Source organism: Podarcis raffonei, chromosome 13, assembly GCF_027172205.1.
Source record: "Podarcis raffonei isolate rPodRaf1 chromosome 13, rPodRaf1.pri, whole genome shotgun sequence".
In the NCBI taxonomy this organism is placed as follows: Eukaryota; Metazoa; Chordata; class Lepidosauria; order Squamata; family Lacertidae; genus Podarcis; species Podarcis raffonei.
In genome coordinates, this window is record NC_070614.1 from 49623416 (window position 1) to 49647399 (window position 23984).

Consider the following 23984-nt stretch of genomic DNA (forward strand, 5'->3'; position numbering starts at 1 on the left):
TCCCTGCTTAGTGCCCAGCTGGGCGCATCAGGAACTGTTCAGAGAAAATCTAGGCGCTCACAGGAACCGGGGAGCCTCTTGCCAGGGCGGAGGAGAGGCAGCGGGGCTGCCGAAGGAGACCACATGGTACAGCGGGTAGGGAACAACCTGCACCAAGAGACACATAGTTTTAGGCAAACATAACTGAAGTTGTCAGGGAGGGAGAGGCAGGCAGGCAGCCTTAGAGAGATGCCTTTTAGCACGTAAAGGTTTGTACACTGAATTAACTTTGGTGCTCTGTATTGGGATCAATCTCATAAGCATCACACACACACACACACGTACGTTCCTTTGCACCGCCGTGTGCATGCACACCCCGGCCACATACCGTAGGGTCATTTTTGTAAACAAGAACCAGAAAGCCCGTTCCGTTAGGAGCAGAACGTATTCGCGGCAGAAGCCAAGTTGACATCACTCTAGCAGAAAAGCGGAAAATCGCAGACACAGAAGGTACACACAGGTGATCAAATAGATCTCAGGGAAAAAAGCAGGGCACTCAAAACCTATAAGCAGGAGAGGCAGAAGGGACCACTACTGCACGCTAAGTCAGCGTTATGTGCGCATGCACACACCTCACATATACAGGAATGTGGACACGCAAAACATTGTTTTAGCACAGGGGGGTAGAAGGGGGGGGTTGTTGTACACACAGCCCAGCATTCCTTATTAGCTGGCTGCTCATAGACATGTGCATAATAATTTAGTAGCCTGCAGATATGGAGACACAGGAACACACACTGTCTACTCTTCTGATGGACACAAACAGCATACAAAAGAGACCCACAAAAAGATGCAGGGGGAAAAAGCAGATTCCCATCTATACACAACATGCACAAACCAAGCCTTGGCTACGAAATGTCAAAGAAAACAGCCCTGCCAAACGGAAAGAAATCTCTAGCAGAAACGGCACATTTGGGAATACAGCATCGAGCGCTCAGGAACGGAAAGAACAGGTCTCAAATTTATTTCACGGCTACGGCATGCAGAAAAAGAAATTGGGAACAACAGCTTGCAGATGCACAGACTAGATTACCTAGATATATACACAAGAGAGTGGGGAAACACTGCAGGGCCACATCCCAGACTTACCATGAGTTTATTCTGGAGCCAGCGGAGGAAAATAAAGAGGCACACGCTTCTAGAAAAGCGAGATAAGATAACAGACACACCCAAGCCTTGAGCGGGCGCATAGACAGGGAAGGAATCTCAGCTGGGAATACCGCCTGGCCGTGTCGGAGAGGTAATGCAGCCCAGCGTAGCAGGAAGGCAGAGAAGGCGGTTTGTGTAGAAAAAGAGCCACTGGAAACATGAGCCGCAGGGATAAAAGAGAGAAAAAGAAGCGGTGGTAGGAGCAGCAGTGCTGAAATGTGTCAGCATAAAGGCTGGTGGAAGGAGTTGGGGGGGGGGAGAGAAATGAAAAGCCCAGCCAGAGGCAAAAAAAGAGAGGTAGACTCCAAATGGAGAGATCAGGTGGGAATAGTATGAAATATAGAGGATGGGGGGTGGGAAGGAAGGGAGAGGAAGGCAGGCGAGCGGAGAGCAAGTGTAAATCCAGGAAAGGAGAGGCTGAAAATGTCAGCTGGAACGGAACATGAGAAGGAAGGAAGAAGGAACCAGGATAATGGAGATGGCAGAAGGCAGAGAGGACCTCAGGTGCCAGGGAAATGTCAGAGGATGAACAAATGCAAGACAAGGGAGCTGGCGGCGGGTGAACCCTCACCCAGACATTGGCGGGGGGGGGGGGGAAGGGAAGGGCAGGCTGTGGACCATATAACCCCCCTCCCCCCAAAATGGAGGAATAGTAGTAGTATATATATTTATATATCTGGTGGGGCGAGGGAGGGGGTGGGGGAAGCCACAGAAGGCAATGTTCAAAGGAGCACATGTGAAATTCTCCCCCCCCCCCAGCCAAGAAGGGAGATGAACTATCAGATGGGAAATGATCGTCGGCGGGGGTGGCAAGAGGAAGAGATGGCGAGGGGGGTGGGTAGGAAAAGGATCCAGATGGTGAGGGGGAAGCCCCCCAAGAAAACGTGGGCGTAAGTCTCCACCCTCCCCCCACCCCGAAAAAAGGCTCCTTCGGGGCTGGAGGGATGTGGGGGTGGGAGTGCAGAGGGGTGTCCTGTGTTGTTAAAAGGGGGAGTCCACGCACCAAGAAGTCGTTTCCACTGCCTGCCCCCCCACCCCAGGAGGGATGGAAGTGAGGGGTGGCTTCGCAGCGTATAGTTTGGGGGGGGAGAGGCTGTGCTTCAGTCAGACTCCACCCTTGCTGAGAACCCCTTCCTTGGGGGGCTGGGGTTCCCCCGCACAAACAGAGGCGCCCACAAAAGGAGTCAGTCAGAGACACACCTTTATTGTGAAAGTCGACATAAAAATAAGGCACACTGGGAAGCGAACAGGCGGGAAATCGCCACAGACCTGACTGACCCTTCCCTGGCAAAAGACTTCCTGCACCCCGATACTTTTCTGCAAAAGTGACGCCTAAAATCCATAATACACACACACAGACACCTCTCCCAGTTCTCGAGATTTTTGTTCTTCCAGAAGGAAGAACACAGGGAAGCATTTGTAGACTGTAAGGCCTGGTTGTGCCAACCTGGGCCCCTCCAGATGCTTTCGGACTACAACTCCCATCAGCCCCAGCCAGCAGAGGCTGATGGGAGTTGTAGTCCAAAAACATCTGGAGAGCCCAGGTTGGCAAAGACTGCTTTGGGTCATTCCCCGTCCCAATGGGAGCTGTGCTACCTGATGAACTTCATAGGGATCAGTGTTTCCCAAACTTGGGTCTCCAGCTGTTTTTGGACTACAACTCCCATCATCCCTAGTTAGCAGGAACAGTGGTCAGGGATGGTGGGAATTGTAGCCCCAAAACACCCGGAGACCCAAGTTTGAGAAACACTGATCTAGATGATACCAAAACTTCTTCCAACAAACCTGGACCAGGGATGGACTGTGTCCCTATAACTCCCTTTAATTTGTTTTAATTCATTTAAATCATTGTGACCCACCCTGGGACCTCAGGGTGAAGGGTGGGTAATAAACCAATCATAATTACCACCATCATACCGTATTTTTCGCCCTATAAGACGCACCAGACCACAAGACGCACCTTGTTTTTGGAGGAGGAAAACAAGAAAAAAAATATTCTGAATCTCAGAAGCCAGAACAACAAGAGGGATCACTGTGCAGTGAAAGCAGCAATCCCTCTTGCTGTTCTGGCTTCTGGGATAGCTGTGCAGCCTGCATTCGTTCCATAAGACGCACACATATTTCCCCTTACTTTTTAGGAGGGTAAAAGTGAGTCTTATAGAGCAAAAAATATGGTATTTTTAAAAAACACAATCTCAAATGAGACCCAGAGATCAATTTCCCCCTTGCCATCTTCCCATTTACTGGGAGGGACGTCTGTGTCTCACCCTGTCACCTCCCCTCTGGGGGAGCAACTGTGCCCCCCACTTCCCGGAACCCAGCACCCCTCCCCCCTCAGTCAACACCCCCACATCTTTATTCCTGGGGTGCATAGTGGGCAATGCGAAACCATCCATCTGGTCGTTCACATGGCTGAGTAGGAAGGCAGGCCGGACCCCCCCATCCCATTAGAGACGGGATGGGGCCCCCCCAGCCACCACCACGGTCTCCCCTGTGATGTAGTCGGCGTCCGAGGAACAGAGGAAGGAGACTATGCCAGAGCAGTCCGTCGGCTCTCCCATCCTGAGGAAGAGAGGGAGGAAAGAGAAACAGTCCGGTTAGCGGCCATTCCTGGAGGAAGTTAGGCAAAGAAAGATGGGGCTTAGTTGGAGGGATATGAAACGAGCCCGCAGGATCAGGCCAAGGGCCCATCTAGTCCAGCATTCTGTTCTCACAGCGGCCAACCTGATGCCTTTTAGGACGCCTGCAAGCCGGACCTGAGCACAACAGCACTCTGATTCCCCAGTGAGTGGTTTTCTGTGGCCTCCTGACAGTGAAGGCAGAATATAGCCGTTGTCCAAGGGCAGGGCCGGGGAAAGGGAGGTGGCAGAGCCCAGTGGGGAAAGGAGATGAGGCCGAGGAATTGGAGGCAGGAGGGGGAAAGGTGAATCTAGGTAAGAGGAAGAAGATGGTGCCAACAAGGCCTGTGGGTAACCAACCCCTAATCCAGGCCTGGATTTCTTTGTTGTTCAACCCGGAACGACCGGAGCTGACAGATCACTCTAAAGTCTTGGGACGCTTGGATGTCCCTCGTTCCATTTCATTATCATTCTGTAAGTTTCTGCATCACCACCACTGCTCTGCTCTGCTCTGCCTTCCTGCGTAACCTGGAGAATTTCCAGAAGCAATTCCACAATTGCCACATGTGCAATTTTCTGCAGTTGTCAGTTTGCTTCTTTTCTCTCTCCCCTCTTTTTTTTTTTAATTAGGCAACTAAAGCGCCTGAGAACCCTGATGCAATAACGATGCTTGCTTTTCGTGCACTGTTTAAACCAATGCGCAAATGTGCTGGGGCGCATTTGGGGGGGCAGGAAGCACGCATGTGCACATGCGCAGTGGGCCAAGCAGAACACAGAAATAAAATTTTAAAAATGAAAGCATAGTAAGATTGCTAAGTACTCCACACGCACAGTCAGGCTATTCTAAATCCTCAAGGCCTGAGGAGACGTTTTCATTTGTGAGTGGAATGAAGTTTGTAATCCCGGCCCATGGGGTTCCCAATTAATTTATTTGTTACATTTGCATCCTACCTCCAAGAAGCTCCAAGTTCTTCTCCCCCTCCCCATTTTAACAACCCTGTGAGGTAGGTTAGACTGAGAGGGAATAACTGGCCTAAGATCACTCAGTGAGTTTAATTATTTGAACCCTGGTCTCCCAGGAACTAGTCAGACACTAAGCAGCAGAGAGAACTTTGTTGGAAGAAAGAACTGTTCAGTCTTGGTTACCTCTAAGCTGAGGATGTTTTTAAGGGTGCCGTGATCTTTAATTCAAAATGTTATGTCTTTCGCACCTGGATCTGCATGGGTTCAAGTCAAGGGGGAAAACTGAGGCCACATTTGGGCCTTTTTAGTTTGTTTAAAGGTGTGTCAGGGTGGTGGGGAGGAGAGATGACAGAAGTGTATAAAAATTATGGTTTGGAAAAAGTGGATAGAGAAATGTTTTTCTCCCTCACTCATAATACTAGAATTTGTGACCATCCACCGTAGCTGAATATTGCTAGCTTCACAGCCAGGCAAAAGGAATTACTTTTTCTCACAATGAACAGTTAAACTTTGAAATTTTGCCCCCTGCCCGCAAGAGGTGGCGACGGCCACCCATTTGAATAGCTAATAAAGAGGATTAGACAAAATTCATTACCCGCGGCCCTGTGGGATATCTTCAGGAGAAGAAAAGGCTAAGGAGTAAACCCTACACAAATCTGGATTGCAGTTCCTAAGGGGGTTGGATGGCGCCTTGTACACCTCCTTCCGGCAACTCCTGCAACCAGGCTGCTGCCAAACTTACTGCTCTGCTTTCCTTTGGACCACATCAGCCAGGCTGAGGGGGGGGGGTCTTGTTGTCTGGGCAGCCCAGGACCCCCTGACACACCACCCAAGACTGCGCCCCAGAGAGGCCATTTTGGTTGCTGCTAACGCAGCAAAAACAATGCAGGAGGCAGCAGTTACAAGTCTCTGGAGCCACAGCGGGTGTTGCGATTCTCCAGTGGTTCGACTCTGCCCACGGAGGCACACTCCATTGTCTTTCGAGACAGATGGATGCCAACAATGAAACAAATTCATGGGGAGAATAAGGCGATCAATGGCTACCAACCAGAACGGCTATGCTTCACCACACGTTTGGAGGCAAAAAGAGACAGTGTGGTGTAGTGGTTAAGAGCGGTAGACTCATAATCTGGTGAACCGGGTTCGATTCTCCGCTCCTCCACATGCAGCTGCTGGGTGACCTTGGCTAGTCACACTTCTTTGAAGTCTCTCAGCCTCACTCACCCCTCAGTTTGTTGTGAGGGAAGAAGGGAAAGTAGAATGCTAGCCGCTTTGAGATTCCTTAAAAAGGGTAAAAGGACCCCTGACCATTAGGTCCAGTCGTGGCTGACTCTGGGGTTGCGGCGCTCATCTCGCTTTATTGGGCAAGGGAGCCGGCGTACAGCTTCCAGGTCATGTGGCCAGCATGACTAAGCCGCTTCTGGCGAACCAGAGCAGCGCACGGAAACGCCGTTTACCTTCCCGCCGGAGCGGTACCTATTTATCTACTTGCACTTGACATGCTTTCAAAGTGCTAGGTTGGCAGGAGCAGGGACTGAGCAATAGGAGCTCACCCCATCGCGGGGATTCGAACTGCCGACCTTCTGATCGGAAAGTCCTAGGCTCTGTGGTTTAACCCACAGCGCCACCCGTGTCCCACTTGGGACTCCTTAGGGTAGTGATAAAGCAGGATATCAAATCCAAACTCTTCTACAATAACGCGCATCGCTGAAAATTGCAAGTGGGGAGACTGGCGCAGCACTCACGTCCTGCTTGCAAGTTTCCCCTAGGGGAATCAGGTTGGCCACTGTGAGATCAGGGGCGAGGTGGGCCATTGCCCTGATCCAGCTACAGAGATCTCCTCCTGCTCTTCTTCCACCAGCCTCAAATCTGTCTGCCCATTTTAGAGTCCGCCGGGTGGCTGTCAGCTCCCAGATGAATTTGCCTGGGCGACAGCACCACCTATAGGGTCAAACTCCTGGCTCTTGGCCTGCAACCCCATTCCCTGGCCCGCGACTCCTGCCTCTCACACCACAGTTGCCAGCACCAAGAGCCCATACGAGGAAGGGGCACCTCTCCCCATATGACCCTGAAATTATCCTCTGAGGCTCTTTCTTTGCATGCCTTCTCTGTGAGAGGTCTGGAGGGCAGCAACGCGAGAACGGGCTTTTTCTGCCGCGGCTCCCTGCTTGTGGGATGCTCTCCCCAGGAAGGCCTGCCTGGCACCTTCCTTACATACCCTGACTTTTCTCCCAGATCTTTGTTTAAATAGCCAATCTATGGCCTTTCAAACCTTGCAGGGTTTGAAAAAACCGCTGCTTGTTACGTCATGTACTTTTTGTGTTTTTATATTGTAAGCTGCCCTTTGATACTCAGATGACAAGTGGTATAGATATTTAATAAATAAATGGCCTGCAGGTTGCGCCAGGACTCAGGCCTAGCTAGAGCTGCTTAAGCCACCCGGTGGGACATTGTGGGGCCTTTTTCCACATCCATCTTGCTCAGCGTTGTCTACTCTAGGCGGCAGCAGCTCTCTAAGGCTTGGGAGGTAGGAGTAGGCAAGAGGGCTGGACCGTGTGCTCCAAAACAGGGGCTCTCTTCAAGCATAATTGCAGTGTGTGCGTGTTGGGGTTCTTTTTGTGGGTGGGTAGGGTGGAGTGCCGCAGGTGGCGCTGCGGGTTAAACCACAGAGCCTAGGACTTGCCGATCAGAAGGTCGGCAGTTCGAATCCCCGCGTCGGGGTGAGCTCCTGTTGCTCGGTCCCTGCTCCTACCAACCTAACAGTTCAAAAGCACGTCAAAGTGCAAGTAGATAAATAGGTACCACTCCAGCGGGAAGGTAAACGGCGTTTCCGTGCGCTGCTCTGGTTTGCCAGAAGCGGCTTAGTCATGCTGGCCACATGACCCAGAAGCTGTACGCCGGCTCCCTCGGCCAATACAGCGAGATGAGCGCCGCAACCCCAGAGTCGGCCACGACTGGACCTAATGGTCAGGGGTCCCTTTACCTTTATCTAGGGTGGAGTTCATTGCTGTGGAGGAAAGGGTTAAACCTCTGCACACCATGCACTGTGACACACACACACACCAGTAACCGCCTGCCGCCCATTTCCACGTTGCAATCAGGTTTGCAAAAAACTGGTTTTTGTAGGAGACTTTCCCCCCAAAAACCTAAAGGCTCCGTGTTTGCAGCAGGCGGGTTTCCACAATACTTGCAGAGAGTGCAGCTGGGGAAAGGAAGGAAGGGTTAAACCTCCTCTGCCGAACTGTGTTCTCTGTGAAAATCATCCCCGCCACCCACTTCTAGGCATTTATAGCCTTTTCCCCAGCCTTTAGTGCTGTGGGTTTGGGGTGGCGGCAGGAAGTGAGTGAATCTGTGCATCTGGGGAGGGGCTGTAGTTTGGCAGCAGAGCGCCCCCCCGCCCTGCTCTGAACACAAATCAAGGTTTTTAGGCTTATCGTAAGCTGGTTAAATAATAATAAAGATCTCAGAATGTATTAACATTTTGTCACTCGCTTTCATACAGAACCTCCAGACAGGGCTGGGAATGAATGTGCCTGGACTGAAATACAGGACAGCAGCTGCCAGCCAGAGTGGACAGCCAGGTGGACCCCTATACGTCTGACTCAGGATGAAGTGGTTTTGGATGTACAGCACATTCTGCATGCAGCGGTGTGCTATGTGCACCCGAGTGCGCCAGCTGGGGCCCCATCCGCGATAGGCCCCGGAAGGCTCTCCACAAAAGAATGTGGCTCTCGGTTTGAGAACGGTTCCCCAACTCTGCCCCTAAAAAAACGCCGAATGGCTCAGGACCGCAATACCTCAAGGATTGCCTCTCCCCATATAAACTGACCCAGACTCTTGTGTTCATCTTCTGAGGCCCTTCTTCATGTGGCTCCTCCGTGAGAGGTCCAGAGGGCAGCAATACAGTGGTACCTCGGGTTAAGTACTTAATTCGCTCCCGAGGTCCATACTTAACCTGAAACTGTTCTTAACCTGAAGCACCACTTTAGCTAATGGGGCCTCCTGCTGCTGTCGCACCACCGCTGCACGGTTTCTGTTCTCATCCTGAAGCAAAGTTCTTAACCTGAAGCACTATTTCTGGGTTAGCGGAGTCTGTAACCTGAAGCGTATGTAACCTGAGGTACCACTGTACAAGAACGGGCCTTCTCTGTGGTGGCTCCCCGCTTGTGAACCCCCAGGGAGGTTTGCCTGGTGCCTTCATTATACACCTTTAGGCACCAGGCAAAAAAACCCCCATTCCTCTTCAACCATGCCTTTGGCTGTTTAATATTCTACAGGCTTTTAAATGACTTTGTGGGAGGTGGGGTTTTGTTGCTTTTGATTATTTACTAGTGCTTTTATCTTGGGTTTTGTTTTTTGTTTTTAAATCATCTGAACCTCCCCAAGATCTTTTGATGAAGGGTGGCATATAAACCCAATAAATAAATAAACCTAGAGAGACACCAGAGACCAGAACTGAGTCTTTTTGCACACAGATCAGACCCCCTCTGACACAACTAAGCCCCATTCCTCAGATGCATTCCACTAGAGAAAAAGGTAGAAGCTAAAGGTAAAGGACCCCTGGACGGTAAAGTCCAGTCAAAGGCAATATAGGGTTGCAGCACTGGTCTCGCTTTCAGGCCGAGGCAGCTGGCATTTGTCCACAGACAGCTTTCCGGGTCGTGTGGCCAGCATGACTAAACTGCTAATGGCGAATGGAGGACCGCGACAAGTGCCAGACCGCATGGAAACACTGTTTACCTTTCCGCCACAGTGGTACCTATTTATCTGCTTGCACTGGTGTGCTTCTGAACTGCTAGGTTGGCAGGAGCTGGGACAGAGCAATGGGAGCTCACCCCATTGTGGGGATTCGAACTGCCGATCTTCTGTTCAGCAAGCCCAAGAGGCTCAGTGGTTTAGACCACAGTGCCACCTGCAGAACTCCTAGAAAAAGAGTGGGGAATGGTATCTCCCCAGCAGCCCAGCCCCTCTGCATCCTGCCCTACTGGAGAACCAGATCTGAGAAGGGGCCGCAGCCACCCACCTGGCCCAGCCGCCCCCCTTTAACCTGCCCACAAATGATGTTGCATATGTCAAGTGGGTGGGGCCAAAAATGGTTCACCACCCCTGTGGTTAGAAGGCAGGCTCCAGAGACAACGGCTGGGATGGGCTTGTGCCCAACATTAGTGGGTGGGCGAGGGGCTTATTTTAAAGAAGAAAAGTTTGGATTTGATATCCCGCCTTTCACTCCCTTTAAGGAGTCTCAAAGCAGCTAACATTCTCCTTTCCCTTCCTCCCCCACAACAAACACTCTGTGAGGTGAGTGGGGCTGAGAGACTTCAAAGAAGTGTGACTGGCCCAAGGTCACCCAGCAGCTGCATGTGGAGGAGCGGAGACGCGAACCCGGTTCCCCAGATTACGAGTCCACCGCTCTTAACCACTACACCACACTGGCTCTCAGGGCCCGGTGGCCAATTCAAGTGATGTGGTACAGTCCCCTCAGATTCCGTTTGTGGTCCATAGCTGGCCCACAGACCTGCTGACCGGTGGGTGTTTGTTTGTGTAGTGAACGTTACCTCCGTATCCTCATGGTTTCCATCAATTTGTCCCCCATGGTTTTGTCTTGCCAGAGCTGGAAAGAGAAGATGCACAGTCAGTTTGCCTCTATGATAAAACCAATATCCTGAATTCGTGCCTGTAGGTGAAGACATTTTTAAAAAACCAAAAAAAACCAAAACAAAACCCCAGCCCAATTACAGATTTCAACTTCTGTTGACTTTGGGTTGGATTCAGACAGACAGCACCGTATATGTGTCTGTCTTCATGGGTGTCCAAGTCCAGCCCGAATTCAACGAGGCTTGCTCCCAGTTTTAAGTGTGTATAAGATCAGAGCTGCAGTTAGTTACACCTCGCTCCCATTGAAATCTATGCCGTCAGAGGGTAGGGTGCAAGTGAAACACTTAAAAAAAATAATACATTATAGAACAAAATAAATAAAAAAACCAGAAAATTAAAACAGACAGAAGGGGCAGATAAAGAATCCCATTAAAACCCCCAAGAAACAGGAATATCTTGTCAGGTGGAATGAAGTGGAACAGACCTCTTCACCTCGGTCTTTGACACTTGAAACGATCTGTTTTCAGAACCCACCTTACTCCTGCGATTGTGATCTGTTCTGACTGCTTTACATTTTTAACTGTTGCAACCCAGCCTGGGAACAGTTGATGAGCAGCTGGTAATAAATGTAGTAATAATCATAATTTTTCCAGGCAGGGAGTTCCAAAAGCTGGTCACTGACACACGAGGTAGCTCTCTCTCTCTCCCCGCCCCCCATGCCCTAGCCAGGGGAAGCACGCATGCACACTGCAGCATGGGTTCCGTGATGGCGGAAGAAAGGCAGGGGATAAATAAATAAACACAGGAGGCACCTCTGTCCTCAGCTTCCCCGATACTCACAGCTGAGCTGAACTTGGTGCGGATCAGGCCAGGGGCCAGTGCGTTAATGCGGATGTTTCTGGGGCCGAGTTCGGAAGCCAGGGTGTGTGTGAGGCCCAGGAGTGCTGTCTTGCTGACGTTGTAGGGGCCCAGGCCCTAAGAGGAGGAAGAGATTTCAGGGGGCTGACAGGACCGTCCGCCTAAGGCTGAAGAAATACAACCTGTGCCGTAAATAATGACTGTGTAACCCGTACAGCACATAGGCAACAATTATTCATACAATTAATTGTTCAAAAATGATTTTTCACCATTTATCAGGTTTGTGAGAATAAGATTACTACTTACGAAGTGCCATGAAAACTTATAAGCTATCTAAAATAAAGTGAACTTGCAGTGTCAGATTCTATTTTACAACTTCTTGACTCAATTTTTGTTTTTTCTTGTTTTTTTGGTAAGTTCAAGAAGAAAGGGTAGGTAAGTTCAATGTTCCCGGTAGCTGAAAAGTGCAGATGAAAGACAGCGTGCCAGCGTCCCCCTAAGGCGGCTTTCTTCAACCATGGGCACCCAGATGTTGTTGCACCGCAACTTCTGTCCTCTTCCTTAGGGAAGGTATGTAGGCCATCAATGTGGACGGCTTTCAAAATTCAGGGAGGGTAAGGCCATCAATGTTTACTAGCAATAGCTCCAGCTTGGAAGAGCCATTCCTGAGTTGGAACCAGTTGCAGGGAATGGCAAGAGTGGATGGCGTTGGTGAACTGATGTCCTGCTTGCATTTTATAATATATAATTTTTATTAAATTTTCTGCCTTACAATTTAAAGTATTCATTTATGCATCCTTAAGATACCAGTGACTTCCCTTCCTCTCTTTCCATGGTTCATTTTACATATCATAAATTCCTGCATATTTTACAGAAACTATACCATTCAGTTTTCCATTATTACAACCATCATAACTAACTTACACTGTTGAAGTTACCTTAATGCTGCCGGTGTTTTCAGCTGTACACAGTCATTTCCCATATATTAAATAAATGTTTTCCAATCTTCTCTAAACGTATGTTCTTCTTGTTCTCTTATACTATATGTTAAGTATGCAAACTGTGGATATTTTGTCAACTTAAGTTGCCATTCTTCTTTCGATGGGACCTCACTCGTTTTACATTTTTGGGCTAACAAAACACGGGCCACAGTAGTGGCATACATAACCTTTTTGGACACCCGGGAATTTCAGCAGAAAGGACTCTGTCTGGTTTTTTTGGGGGGAAAGTACTTTTAAACATTTTTTTCAATTCGTTATGAATCATTTCCCGGTACTCTTTTACCCTTTTACAAGTCCACCACATATGAAAAAACATTCCCTCAACCTCTTTGCATCTCCAGCACTTATCTTATTCGGTCTTATACAGTGGTACTGAGGCATCTGATCAAGATCTGTATTATGAGGCATCTGATCAAGATCTGTATTTTAAAATGAGCTTAAAAAATATATTTGCAAATGTTTGTATCTCTTATGCCAGGCATAAAGCAGCTGGCTGAATACTCTGGCAGCTGTTGATCTATAGCAGTATTTCAGGGTTGTAAAAGGAAATTACAGGCTGGGAGCAAAAGGTCACACTGACCATACAAATTACAGAATACAATCAAGCTGCAAAAAAACAACAACAACACAATTAAGAGTTGGTAAATAGTAAGAATTATTGTGCCTCCCATTAAACTTGAGCCACATTTTCATAAGGTTAAAAGGGCAAGAGCTAATAGAAACAGCAGCTGGCTAGGGAAAGAGGCTTCTCTCTGAAGCTGCTTTGAAGCTTCAGAGAATTTAGAGAACTTAGAGAACCTAGCTTTTACTAAGTTCCTTTTTTACTTAGAAAAGGCCTTTGCTTCTAAAAATCTATATATGTTATGTATGAAATATATTGGCTTAAATGTAATTATGCAAAGGATTTAGAAAGTAAGAAATGTTAGATTCTTATGTTAGATTCTTATTTCATAGATGGTGTGTGAGAAGGGAAACCCAAGATCTCTTTAAGATAAAAATTAAAAAAAACCATGCACCATCTGTTTTGCAGTGAATAGGGCAATAGGGCAAAAGGTGAAATGTTAATTAAGGTGCCTTGTAGAGGCAAATGTAAGATATATGACTACTTATTTGCCATTTATAGATAGAAGGAAATATAGCTCTTTGTCTCCCATAAAAGGTAATAGGAAATGGGTGTATCTTTTATGATTGGTTCTAGCAAACAGCCAATAGGCATTTCAACCAGGCTGATTGGACAGAGGCAGCCAAAGGAGGAGCAAGGGGGCTGGGCTGAGGGAACATAAGTGCTGGCCATCAGGGCTGGAAGGGCAGAGCTTTGGTAACCATATACCACTGTGTCTCTCATTTATTTGTCTGACAAATAAATTATTATTTTAATTTCTCTATTGCTGCGTTGAATATTTCATTCCAGCTAAGCGTTAACCACAAGCAGGGTGCTACAGTACCTTGGGTTAAGTACTTAATTCGTTCCAGAGGTCCGTACTTAACCTGAAATTGTTCTTAACCTGAAGCACCACTTTAGCTAATGGGGCCTCCTGCTGCTGCCACGCCGCCAGAGCCCGATTTCTGTTCTCATCCTGAAGCAAAGTTCTTAACCTGAAGCACTATTTCTGGGTTAGCGGAGTCTGTAACCTGAAGCGTATGTAACCCGAGGTACCACTGTGCATCTTAACAAGCCTACTCGGAGTTAAACACCATCTGTAAATAATTTTCAGGTAGTTATCCTTCAAAGAACAAGATGCTGTAAACTTCAAGTCACTTTTCCAGAGTTTCCCCCAGAGGTTAAAATCTATATTGTGACCTATTTCCTATTGGGGCATCTGGTTGGTTACTGTGAGAATAGGACGCCGGACTAGATGGGCCGCTGGTCTGATCCAGGAGCTGGGATCTTCTAATCTTCTTACTACAGGAAGGGATGGGGAAGTTCTAGACCCAGAAGGGCAAGGACAACATTGGCAGAGGAATGGAAAACAGTTGACTCACCGGAAACGGGGAATAAGCCGCGATGGAGGAGACGATAACGATGGAGCCGCCTCTGTAAGAAAAAAGCAGGTTAACAAGAGCAAATGAGGATGGAGGCTGAGAGGAGTCACGATGGGGACCACGTAAGGTGAGGTGGACATCTGAAAGGAAAATTCGGCTGCAGAAGTGAGCCCTGAGGAAGGGTGAAGGTGTCAGGACCAGGGAGACAGGTGGAGTTCACCTCAGAAAAGTTGCTTGTGGTTCAAGTGTTGGCCATGCCTCAGTAAGTCTTGGGTTCAAATCTCCGCTCCGCCATGTTACTCACTGAGTGCGTTGGGGTCTATTGTCACCTGAGAAAATGGATGATGGTTACTGAACCCACAGAGGGACTGAAAACGTCTCAAACAAGGGTGTTGGCCATGAGGTCTAGCAACAAGGCCTCAACTCTATACCAGATAAAGGGCTACCAAGTCCCTCCCCCTCGAAATTCCACAGATGTGCCCCGTAGTTCCCCCCAAATGTCAGTGGCCAAGCCACTGAATGGCTCCTGGCCCGCCTTTATGAAAGGCGACCTTCTCCGCAAGTCCCATGTCAGGAGTGCATGCAGGAGCCAGGCCCTGTGACCAGTAGGGTTTCGCAGGACTGGGGCCTTCCTAAGTTTGTTCTGGAGAGGCAAGGCGCGACCGCACAGGTGAGGCCGCTTGGTAACTCACTGCACCTGATGGCAAGAGCTGGGAAGGGATATAAGGTTAGCATTTCCCTTCAGCTCTTTGCCACAGCAACTCGTTTCCTGCCTCGCTGCATTTGGCTTCTTGCTTCCTGATCCTCGGACCTTGGCTCCTTGACTCCTTGCTTCTCGACCCTCGGACCCTTGACTTCGTGACTCCCTGCTTCCTGACCCTCGGACCCCTGGCTTCAGGACTCTCGTTCCGGCTCCCACCCCGCCATCTTGTCCCCGGTCCCGACGTCCTCAGCCGGGACTTGGATCGCCTGTAGACCGGACCGTGACATCCCACAGGTCAACAGAACAGAGGGTGGGTGGACACAGGAAGGGCTACAGAAGTGGTAAGTTTCACAATGAGGACCAGAAACTTGAAGCAGACATGAAGTGTGACACGGAGCGTGACAAGCTCACCACAGAACAGGTGGACTTGCAAGGAGATCTTCGTGGTTATCTGCTTGATTGGCGACCAGAATATAGACAATAATTTTATCGTTGCCACAGAACAATCCTTGCCCAACCACCAAGTTGCCTCTTCCACAGCACGCAAGCACAATAATCCGGGACTCACCCCCTTTTCTCCATGTGAGGTACGACCAGTTTGATCAGCAGGGCTGCGGCCTTCACGTTGATGTCGAAAATCTAATTGAAGATAAAAGAAAGGAGGAAAAGGCTTTTCAAAACCCGTCACTTGCAAACCTCTCCCACCCACTGCCTAATCACTTTCCCCCTTCATTGTTTTCGTGTAATTTATATATCGCTTGACTCTAAAACAACAACAACAAAACCCTCAAAGCAGGTTTACAGGAAGCTAAAGGCAATAAAATCAAGAAAAATTCACAACCATACTTCAAACACCCACCCACCCTGCTCTCTGAAACAAGGAGCTGAGAGAGGCCTTCTCTCCCTGAGCAGGAGGAGTGAACTGGCCATCCAGTCCCCCGCAGGGAAGTGGTGTACCAGGATTTATTTATGTATTTGTTATTATTGGACGCGGGTGGCGCTGTGGGTTAAACCACAGAGCCTAGGACTTGCCGATCAGAAGGTCAGCGGTTCGAATCCCCACGACGGGGTGAGCTCCCGTTGCTCGGTCCCTGCTCCTGCCAACCTAGCAGTTCAAAAGCACGTCAAAGTGCAAGTAGATAAATAGGTACTGCTCCAGCGGGAAGGTAAACTGTCAGCATCGCCCTTGAGCCAGTGCCACCAACTGGACTCATCCACTTCAACCCCGACTGGGCTAGGCGAGCTGGGTGGCACTTCCAGAGACCACCTTCTGCACAGGAACAGGTCAAAGTGCTGTGGACTCACAGCTTAGAGTTCTGAGCACCGGATTCACTTCCACAAGAAGACAGTCGTCGCACAGCAGAGTATAGCAGAGCATAAACGACTCAGAGAGCAGCTCTGTAGAATATCTTCTTTATGCTATCTACAACTATAATATACAACTATATACAGAGCTATATGAGGTCTAAGCAAAATGAATGCTGAACTGCACTGAGTGCCTGCAGCTGCTCTTGGCAGCAACCTTATCTATACACACAATCTCTAACACTCAGTCTCTCTCTCTCCGACACACTGACTGACTGACTGATGTTAGGCTGGAGTGGAATAAGTAGAGAGCAGAACACCGCCCCTCCTCTCTGGAAAATCACCAGACTCATCAGCAGATTCTTGGATATGGGAGGGGTGAAATCTCCTCATAAACGGTGTTTCCGTGTGCTGCTCTGGTTTGCCAGAAGTGGCTTAGTCATGCTGGCCACAGGACCCGGAAGCTGTACGCCGGCTCCCTTGGCCAATAAAGCGAGATGCGCACCGCAACCCCAGAGTCGGCCACGACTGGACCTAATGGTCTGGCGTCCCTTTACCTTTATTATTATCATTATCATTACACACAGCTTTGCCTTCCACGGTCCTCAAAGCACATAGCTCTCCTCCCTATTTCACCCTCACAGTAGCCCTGCAAAGTCGGCTTAAGCTGAGAGTGAGTGTGAATGGATGGGACCCGACACGAGGCAGCTTCCTGCATCCCAGCCTTAATTCGAGCAACACTGTATTTCCCAGAAGCCTCTGCTCTACGCCAACTGGGCCGCTTCACCCTACTGGCAGAGCTCGTGCCCCTTTCCTGCCCTGAGAGTCTCATCCTCAGCACCTCAGTCCTTTCCCTCCGCCTGCCCCGAACCCCTTACCTTGTCCCAGACTTCTTCTGTGGCGTCCAGAGTGGAGCCAAAAAAGGGATTCACTGCCGCATTGGAGACCAATATGTCAATTCCTCCATGGCGCTCCAGGGCCTGCAGCACAAGGCACAGAATGAGCAATGCAAACACGCTACGAATATTATAATAATAATAATAATAATAATAATAATAATAATATTTATTATTTATACCCCGCCCATCTGGCTGGGTTTCTCCAGCCACTCTGGGCAGCTTCCAATGGAATATTAAAATACAATAACCTATTAAACATCAAAAGCTTCCCTAAACAGTGAATCTCTGTTTAAAAACCAAGCCCTTCACAGAACATCAGGAGAGCCTGGCCTCCGGGCTCAGGCCAAAGGGAGGGGGCGCCTTCTAGTCACAGAACCATAGATTTATAGCGTTGGGACCCCCAAAGGTCATCCAGCCCAACCCCCTGCCATGCACCCGGTCTTCACAGTGGCCAACCAGATGTTGGCTGAAAGAGACCTCGAGGTGGCAGTTTTTAGGATGTTTTTAAGTGTTTTCAGTTTTGTTTTTGAAAAAATTGTTTTATTATGAATATGTTTCCTTCGGAAGGAAAGGTGGGCTGTAAGCTGAATACATGTAAATAAACCAATGTTAATAATAAACGCAACATCCTGCTTTGCAGTACCCCACCTCTCGACAAACATTTCAATCCTACGGGATGCAAATTTGACACAGAGCTGCCCTGTTTGTAACACAATGAAATTTCTCCTTGCCTGGGAACAAGCAGAAGCCGAAAAACAGGTCTAGCGACAGATATATTTGGATAGGAGTTGTTGGAAAAGGCATGCACACAAAAGCATGTGGCAAAAAATAAATAAATCCTGGAAGCTGTAGTTTACCACCTCCAGACCGCTAGAATTCCCAGCTCCCTCAACAAACTACAGTTCCCAGGACTCTTTGGGAGAAGTCCCATGCTTCAAATGAGTTTTATTAAATGTACAGTGCGTATGCTGTCAGAGGGCACAGCCACCTCGCCCTGATTCCGAAACCAAAGAGTCTTTTATCAGTGCCAGCCAAATCAGGGGTACACCATTCCTGGAAATCTACAGGTCTCCTGTTTCCTCAATACTTGGGAGAGGAGAGCCAGCAATTCCCCTTTAAAGAGAGACTTGTATTGTCCAACTCCTCTTGAGAGTTGGATGGGATCGAAGTAGGAGCTCCACCCGCAGCAGAGAGAAAGGCCATTTGCTCTCTTGAAATCAGAGCAGAGGTGAATTTGAGGATAGCATATAATAATAATAATAATAATAATAATAATAATAATAATAAATAATTTATTATTTATTCCCCGCCCATCTGGCTGGGCTTCCCCAGCCACCCTGGACGGCTTCCAACAAAATATTAAAATACCGTAATACATTAGCTTAAAATAAACTTGACCCTCTTTGGTTGGGGAACGGGGGAGAAGAGGAACAGAAAAGGGAGTGTGTAGGGCAGGCTCAGCCCCAGAGATTTTGGTGCCCGAGGTCGGTGGGTGGGTGGGAAAACCCACACAGCTTTCGACTAATGAAGGTGCAATCTTCCAGAATGTTCCCCTGGCCAAGCCTCGGCTTCTCTGGGCCAACATGGTCAGGCTGCCTCTGTGCGAGACCTACAAAATGGCTGCCTGGAGGATTCTGGGAGTTTTCTAGGCTTGCAGCCATTATCTTTGCCGTCACCCATCTGGAGGGCACCCAAGAGTCTTGGGGCGGCACGTTGCAGGAGAAGATGGGTGGTGGGCTAGCTCTCTTTCAAGGAAGGGCGTCCGCCATTACTGGTCATCCTATGAAGGGACCCCGGAGGGTGGGTTCAAAACCCACCATTCTCATTCTGAGGCAGGCCACCATAAACAAGAAAATAGGCCGCATCCATGCCATTAATTGAAATCATACTACTTTTAAGCAGTCGTGGCTTCCCCCAGAGAATCCTGGGAACTGAAAGGTGCTGAGAATTGCTAAGAGACCCCAATTTCCCTCAGAGAACTACAATTCCCAGAGAAATGATAGCTAAACCACGGTAGCTCCATGAGGGGAACAATGCTCAGCACTCCAAACTACAGTTCCCAGGATTCCTTGGGGGGAAATCATACAGAGATTTAAATAAGTTCTCTCCCTCAAGTCAGCCTTGGCTCTCACCGCGTTGATAAGGTGTTGTCTGTCTTCGGCTTTCCCCACATGGCACACCAACCCCGACACACTCAGGTTCTCCGTCTGCAACTCAGCGACGGCCCGGTCGACATTGGCTTGTTTACGGCTGCTCACAACCACATGGGCGCCATCTTGGGCCAGGCGGCGGGCAATTGCTAAGCCAATTCTGTCAAGAATGCAAAAGTTTATTGAGGAAATAAAGGAGGGGGGGGACTGTCTCCCCAGAAAAGGAGCTGGGAACCTAAGCCTACACTGGTTTTCAGCACAAAGCTGGATATATTTATTACTGCTGTTTATATAGTACAGTAATGCTTTGGTTTACAATCATAATCCGCTCCAGAGATCCGGCTGTAAACCCAAACAGGTTGTAACCCAAGGCGCGCTTTCGCCAAAGGGGCCTCAAAAAAAAATTTAAAAAATTAAAATGGGTTGTAACCCCCCAAAAATGGTTGTAATCCAAAAAAAGGGACACACACTTCAGGGTTTCACGTGGTTGTGATCCAAAATGGTTGTGATCCAAAAGGGTTGCAAACCAAGGTATCACTGTACTATTGATGTGCACAACACTTGGAGAAACAGCCTAGGTCCCTGCCCTGAGGAGATTACAATTGATACAGTGGTACCTCGGGTTAAGAACTTAATTTGTTCCAGAGGTCTGTTTTTAACCTGAAGCACCACTTTAGCTAATGGGGCCTCCTGCTGCCACCGCGCCACTGGCGCGCAATTTCTATTCTTATCCTGAAGCAAAGTTCTTAACCTGAGGTACTATTTCTGGGTTAGCAGAGGCTGTAACCTAAAGCGTCTGTAACCCGAAGCACCACTGTAGTTCAACATGGGGGGGGGGTGTCTGCAATTCATAGGAAGGGAAGAGAAACAATGCCAGTCCTAGATAGTTTGGTGTTCCATGTATAGGAGCCAGCTAGATTGGCAGTTGAATCTTACAGATAGCTCAGTTGGTAGAGCATGAGACTCTTAATTCCATGGTCGTGGGTTTGAACCCCACATTGGGCAAGATTCCTGAAATGCAGGGGGTTGGATTAGATGACTGTCGGGGTCCCTTCCAACTCTATGATTCTATTTTAGGGCCTGTTCACACCATACACTGAAAGTGCTGTGATACTACGTTAAACTCACAAAGAATCTTGGGAGCTGTAGTTTGTTAAGGGTGCCAAGCGCTGTTAGGTGACCCCAACTCGCTACACAAAGCTACAGTTTCTGGAGTGGTTTAAAAATGTTCCCTCTAATTACGTAGTTAATCATTGAGAGCTGGTTGTAATTTAGTGGCCAACAGCCTAATCCTGTGAATGTTTACCCAGAAGGAAGCTCCATTATATTCAACAGGGTTTATCACTGGTTAATTGCTGAAAGCTCTTGGGTCAAATCTCAGCTTGGTCATTAACGTTCAACCCATGGGCTGTGTACGCACCATAGATCTGAAACCCCCCCCTGCCCCCCAAATCCTGGGAATTGTAGTTTACCACTCACAGAGCTACAGTTCCCAGCATCCTTAAACCAGTTTCAGGGATCGGGGGTGGTGTGTCTTGACCAAAATTGATACAATTGTGCCCAAAATGAGCACCAGTGACTGCACTACTTCTCTGCCACGTGAGGCTGTGGTCTCAACCTGCCTAATGCCTGGGCCGGTTCCCACAGGGATTCTTGGTGTGTGCATGCACACACGCTTTAAATGCATGGTGCGTTTGCAGTCATGATCTTAAGAGAGACACGATCCAGGCAATTTTCAGGGGAAATAACTGCTCATCTTTTCAGGAAAGGGCTCTTAATGGAAGGTGCAAAAGTTTGTTCATTGAAAACACACGATTAAAACAAAAATGCTAAGCGTTCTGATCTTTAGAAGCAGAGCTGGATACGGCTTTTAGGAAACACTACCTTAAAGACTTTCAATCTGATGCTTTGGAGGGTTTTAAAAATCTCCGTTAAAACTCGGGTGGGTTCCCGTTCAGCAACAATAAAAACACACACTTATCCCTTCAGCACAGCGGCAAGAATCCTCTTTTTGTCTCCTCTTCAAAACCGATCCCGGGGGCTTAACGCGACTCGGAGATCAGCCGTGAAGACTTTCCCTTCCGTCAATTCCACCGCCAGCGAAAGATGCGCCGAGGCAAGAGTGCCTCTGAGAGCGCGCAGAGTGCTTCTGCCTCGCCGGCACCCAGATCCCCCCTGCAAAAAAAAAGCAACTCCTTCCAGAAAAGGAGCCGAGCCCCAGCGGACCTTACCCCTCGGTGGAGGCGGTCACCAAGGCCACCTTGTCGGCGAGGGTCCCCCGCGCCTTGGCCCCGGTGCTGTTCATCCTCAGGAGGCGACCGATCGCTTGCTTGGGCTGCGCAGAGCTGGCGAGGGCGCGCAACATCCTGGCCTCGCGTGGGTCCCGCCTCCCGTGGACTCTGGCGCCTGCAAAAAGTCCAAAGTGGCGAGGGTCCAAATCCAGCCTCCTCGCCTCTTCTCCTCCTCCCCTAACTTAGCACCGCCTGCATTGCAACAGACCCGTTTGCATTGCATTGCATGGCATTGCAACATTGGGCTCTTGCCCAAATCAGGGCTCAAATCTGCCCTTTGCTCGCTTTCCGGCTGTGCGCCGGCTCCTTTGCAACAAAGGATCGCCGCCCCGCCCCCCAAACTCCTCACCTGAGATCCTCTACCCGCGTGGAGAGAAACAGGAAGGGGAGCGCCCCGTTAAGCACCCGAGGGCGGCTAAGAAGTGGGAGGACTTTTCCTATTAAAGCACTTTCGCTTTAAATGGGGAGCGCGCGCGATCGCCCTCTGGCGGCCGACAGCCGCGGCCGGGCCCGAGGGGAGCGGCGAGGGAGGGGGGAACGAGAGGAGGCCTTCCTAGCACCGCGATAACTCAGCGGGTGGGGCTCCCCGAAGCGGGAGGAGGGTACCTGGCGCGTCTCTGAAAGAGTCTCTGCTCACATCGGCTTCCCTGTAATTCGGGAAGGGAAGGGGATTTTTTTTTTGCATCCTGCAATTTTTTTTAATTGTATACTGCCTTTCTATGTTATTGTAAACAAGGAGGTTTTACTAGCTGAAGAAACAGCGACATAGACAGCAAAGATCATACACGTAATAGCAATCTGATCCAATACAAAATAACTTTAAAAGTGAGAGATTTTACTTTCTTGGGCTCCGTGATCACTGCAGGTGGTGACAGCAGTCACGAAATTAAAAGACGCCTGCTTCTTGGGAGAAAGGCGATGACAAACCTAGACAGCATCTTAAAAAGCAGAGACATCACCTTGCCAACAAAGGTCCATATAGTTAAAGCTATGGTTTTCCCAGTAGTGATGTATGGAAGTGAGAGCTGGACCACAAAGAAGGCTGATCGCCGAAGAATGGATGCTTTTGAATTATGGTGCTGGAGGAGACTCTTGAGAGTCCCATGGACTGCAAGAAGATCAAACCTCTCCATTCTGAAGGAAATCAGCCCTGAGTGCTCACTGGAAGGACAGATCCTGAAGCTGAGGCTCCAATACTTTGGCCACATCGTGACCATGAGAAGAGAAGATTCCCTGGAAAAGACCCTGATGTTGGGAAAGATTGAGGGCACAAGGAGAAAGGGACGACGGAGGACGAGATGGTTGGACAGTGTTCTCGAAGCTACAAACATGAGCCTGACCAAACTGCGGGAGGCAGTGGAAGACAGGAGGGCCTGGCGTGCTCTGGTCCAGGGGGTCACGAAGAGTCGGACACGACTAAACGACTCAACAACAACAACAACTTTAAAATAAACAACTTGCAGCAAATAAAGCAATGTTCGATAACCCATTAGAAAATAATAGTAAACAGTAAAATTAAATATCAGCAAGTAATAATTAAACAGTTTACACTTATCAGTTACAATATAGAATCGCTAAACTATAATCAATGAGAATAACGGCAAGTTACAATGCATAAAATACCACGAAACATACAAAACCATCTTGTTTATTTAGCCCCCCAACTAAATAAATAATTGTGCTGAGCAAAACCAGCTGTGAAACAGAGTGTTGGCAATCTAAAAATCTGGCTTCTAAAGTGAGCAGTTTAAAAAATGTCAGTAAGGCACTTAGGCAGTTAAGTAATAATAATTAAAAACAGATCTAAGTAGATACTTATTTGAGGGTCTTGATGCTGAGACCTGAGATAAAACACAATTTTTCCCCCTTAGGGAGAACTGCCTTGTGCATCTCTGGATGAGTTGCTGCTCTGGTTCTTCTAGTCCAGTGGAACAACCCCATTATTGGCACACGGAGAAAAACAGGCGTGTCGGGTGCTATCTGAGCAGTTCTGTGTCTAATTCTTACTTTTTCTTACATAAAAATGGGAGAAGAACCCAAAACCAAAGGTCTACTGTATCTAATCCCACCAACCTGAGATGCTTATTGAAAAGCCACATATGGTAGGTGTCAGAGGCTCAGGAGCAGAAGAGCAGGGGAGAGAGCAAATAGAGAGCGGAGGAGAGGAATCAGAGGGGAGCGTAGGGGAATATGACAGTGGCCCGAGAGATTCCATGAGCTTCTCCAGCGAATCAGAAGATTCCCAGAAGGGGACGCCTATGGTAAGGGCGAGGGGGGTCCCAGGGGGGACGCTCCATAAACAAGGGACCAAAGGGGACTCCCAAGGGAGCAGCGGAGGATCAGGACCAGTTCCCCCACCAGAGCACAGTGGGGGGGAAGAGTCACATGAGTCAGGACCAGCTTCTCCTCCAGCGGGGAGTGGGGAAACGG

At 48.8% G+C, this 23984-nt stretch overlaps 1 protein-coding gene across 2 annotated transcripts; it reads right to left on the minus strand.

Annotated features, from left to right (window-relative positions):
• Positions 1-2372: 2372 nt before the first annotated feature.
• On the minus strand, positions 2373-22015 carry LOC128400624 (dehydrogenase/reductase SDR family member 4-like). 2 transcript variants are annotated; one of them, XM_053362935.1, is made up of 9 exons: positions 21904-22015; positions 21495-21669; positions 19246-19423; positions 17093-17194; positions 15478-15548; positions 14207-14258; positions 11205-11339; positions 10325-10380; positions 3542-3750 (listed from the first exon to the last, which is right to left on the minus strand). In XM_053362935.1, the coding sequence occupies exons 2-9, from the start codon at positions 21626-21628 to the stop codon at positions 3636-3638; spliced, it is 843 nt and encodes a 280-aa protein (XP_053218910.1). In that variant the 5' UTR covers positions 21629-21669; positions 21904-22015; the 3' UTR covers positions 3542-3635. The 2 variants fall into 2 exon arrangements, with proteins under 2 accessions (XP_053218911.1, XP_053218910.1); XM_053362936.1 differs by lacking the exons at positions 10325-10380; positions 11205-11339 and having other exon boundaries at positions 2373-3750.
• Positions 22016-23984: the final 1969 nt, after the last annotated feature.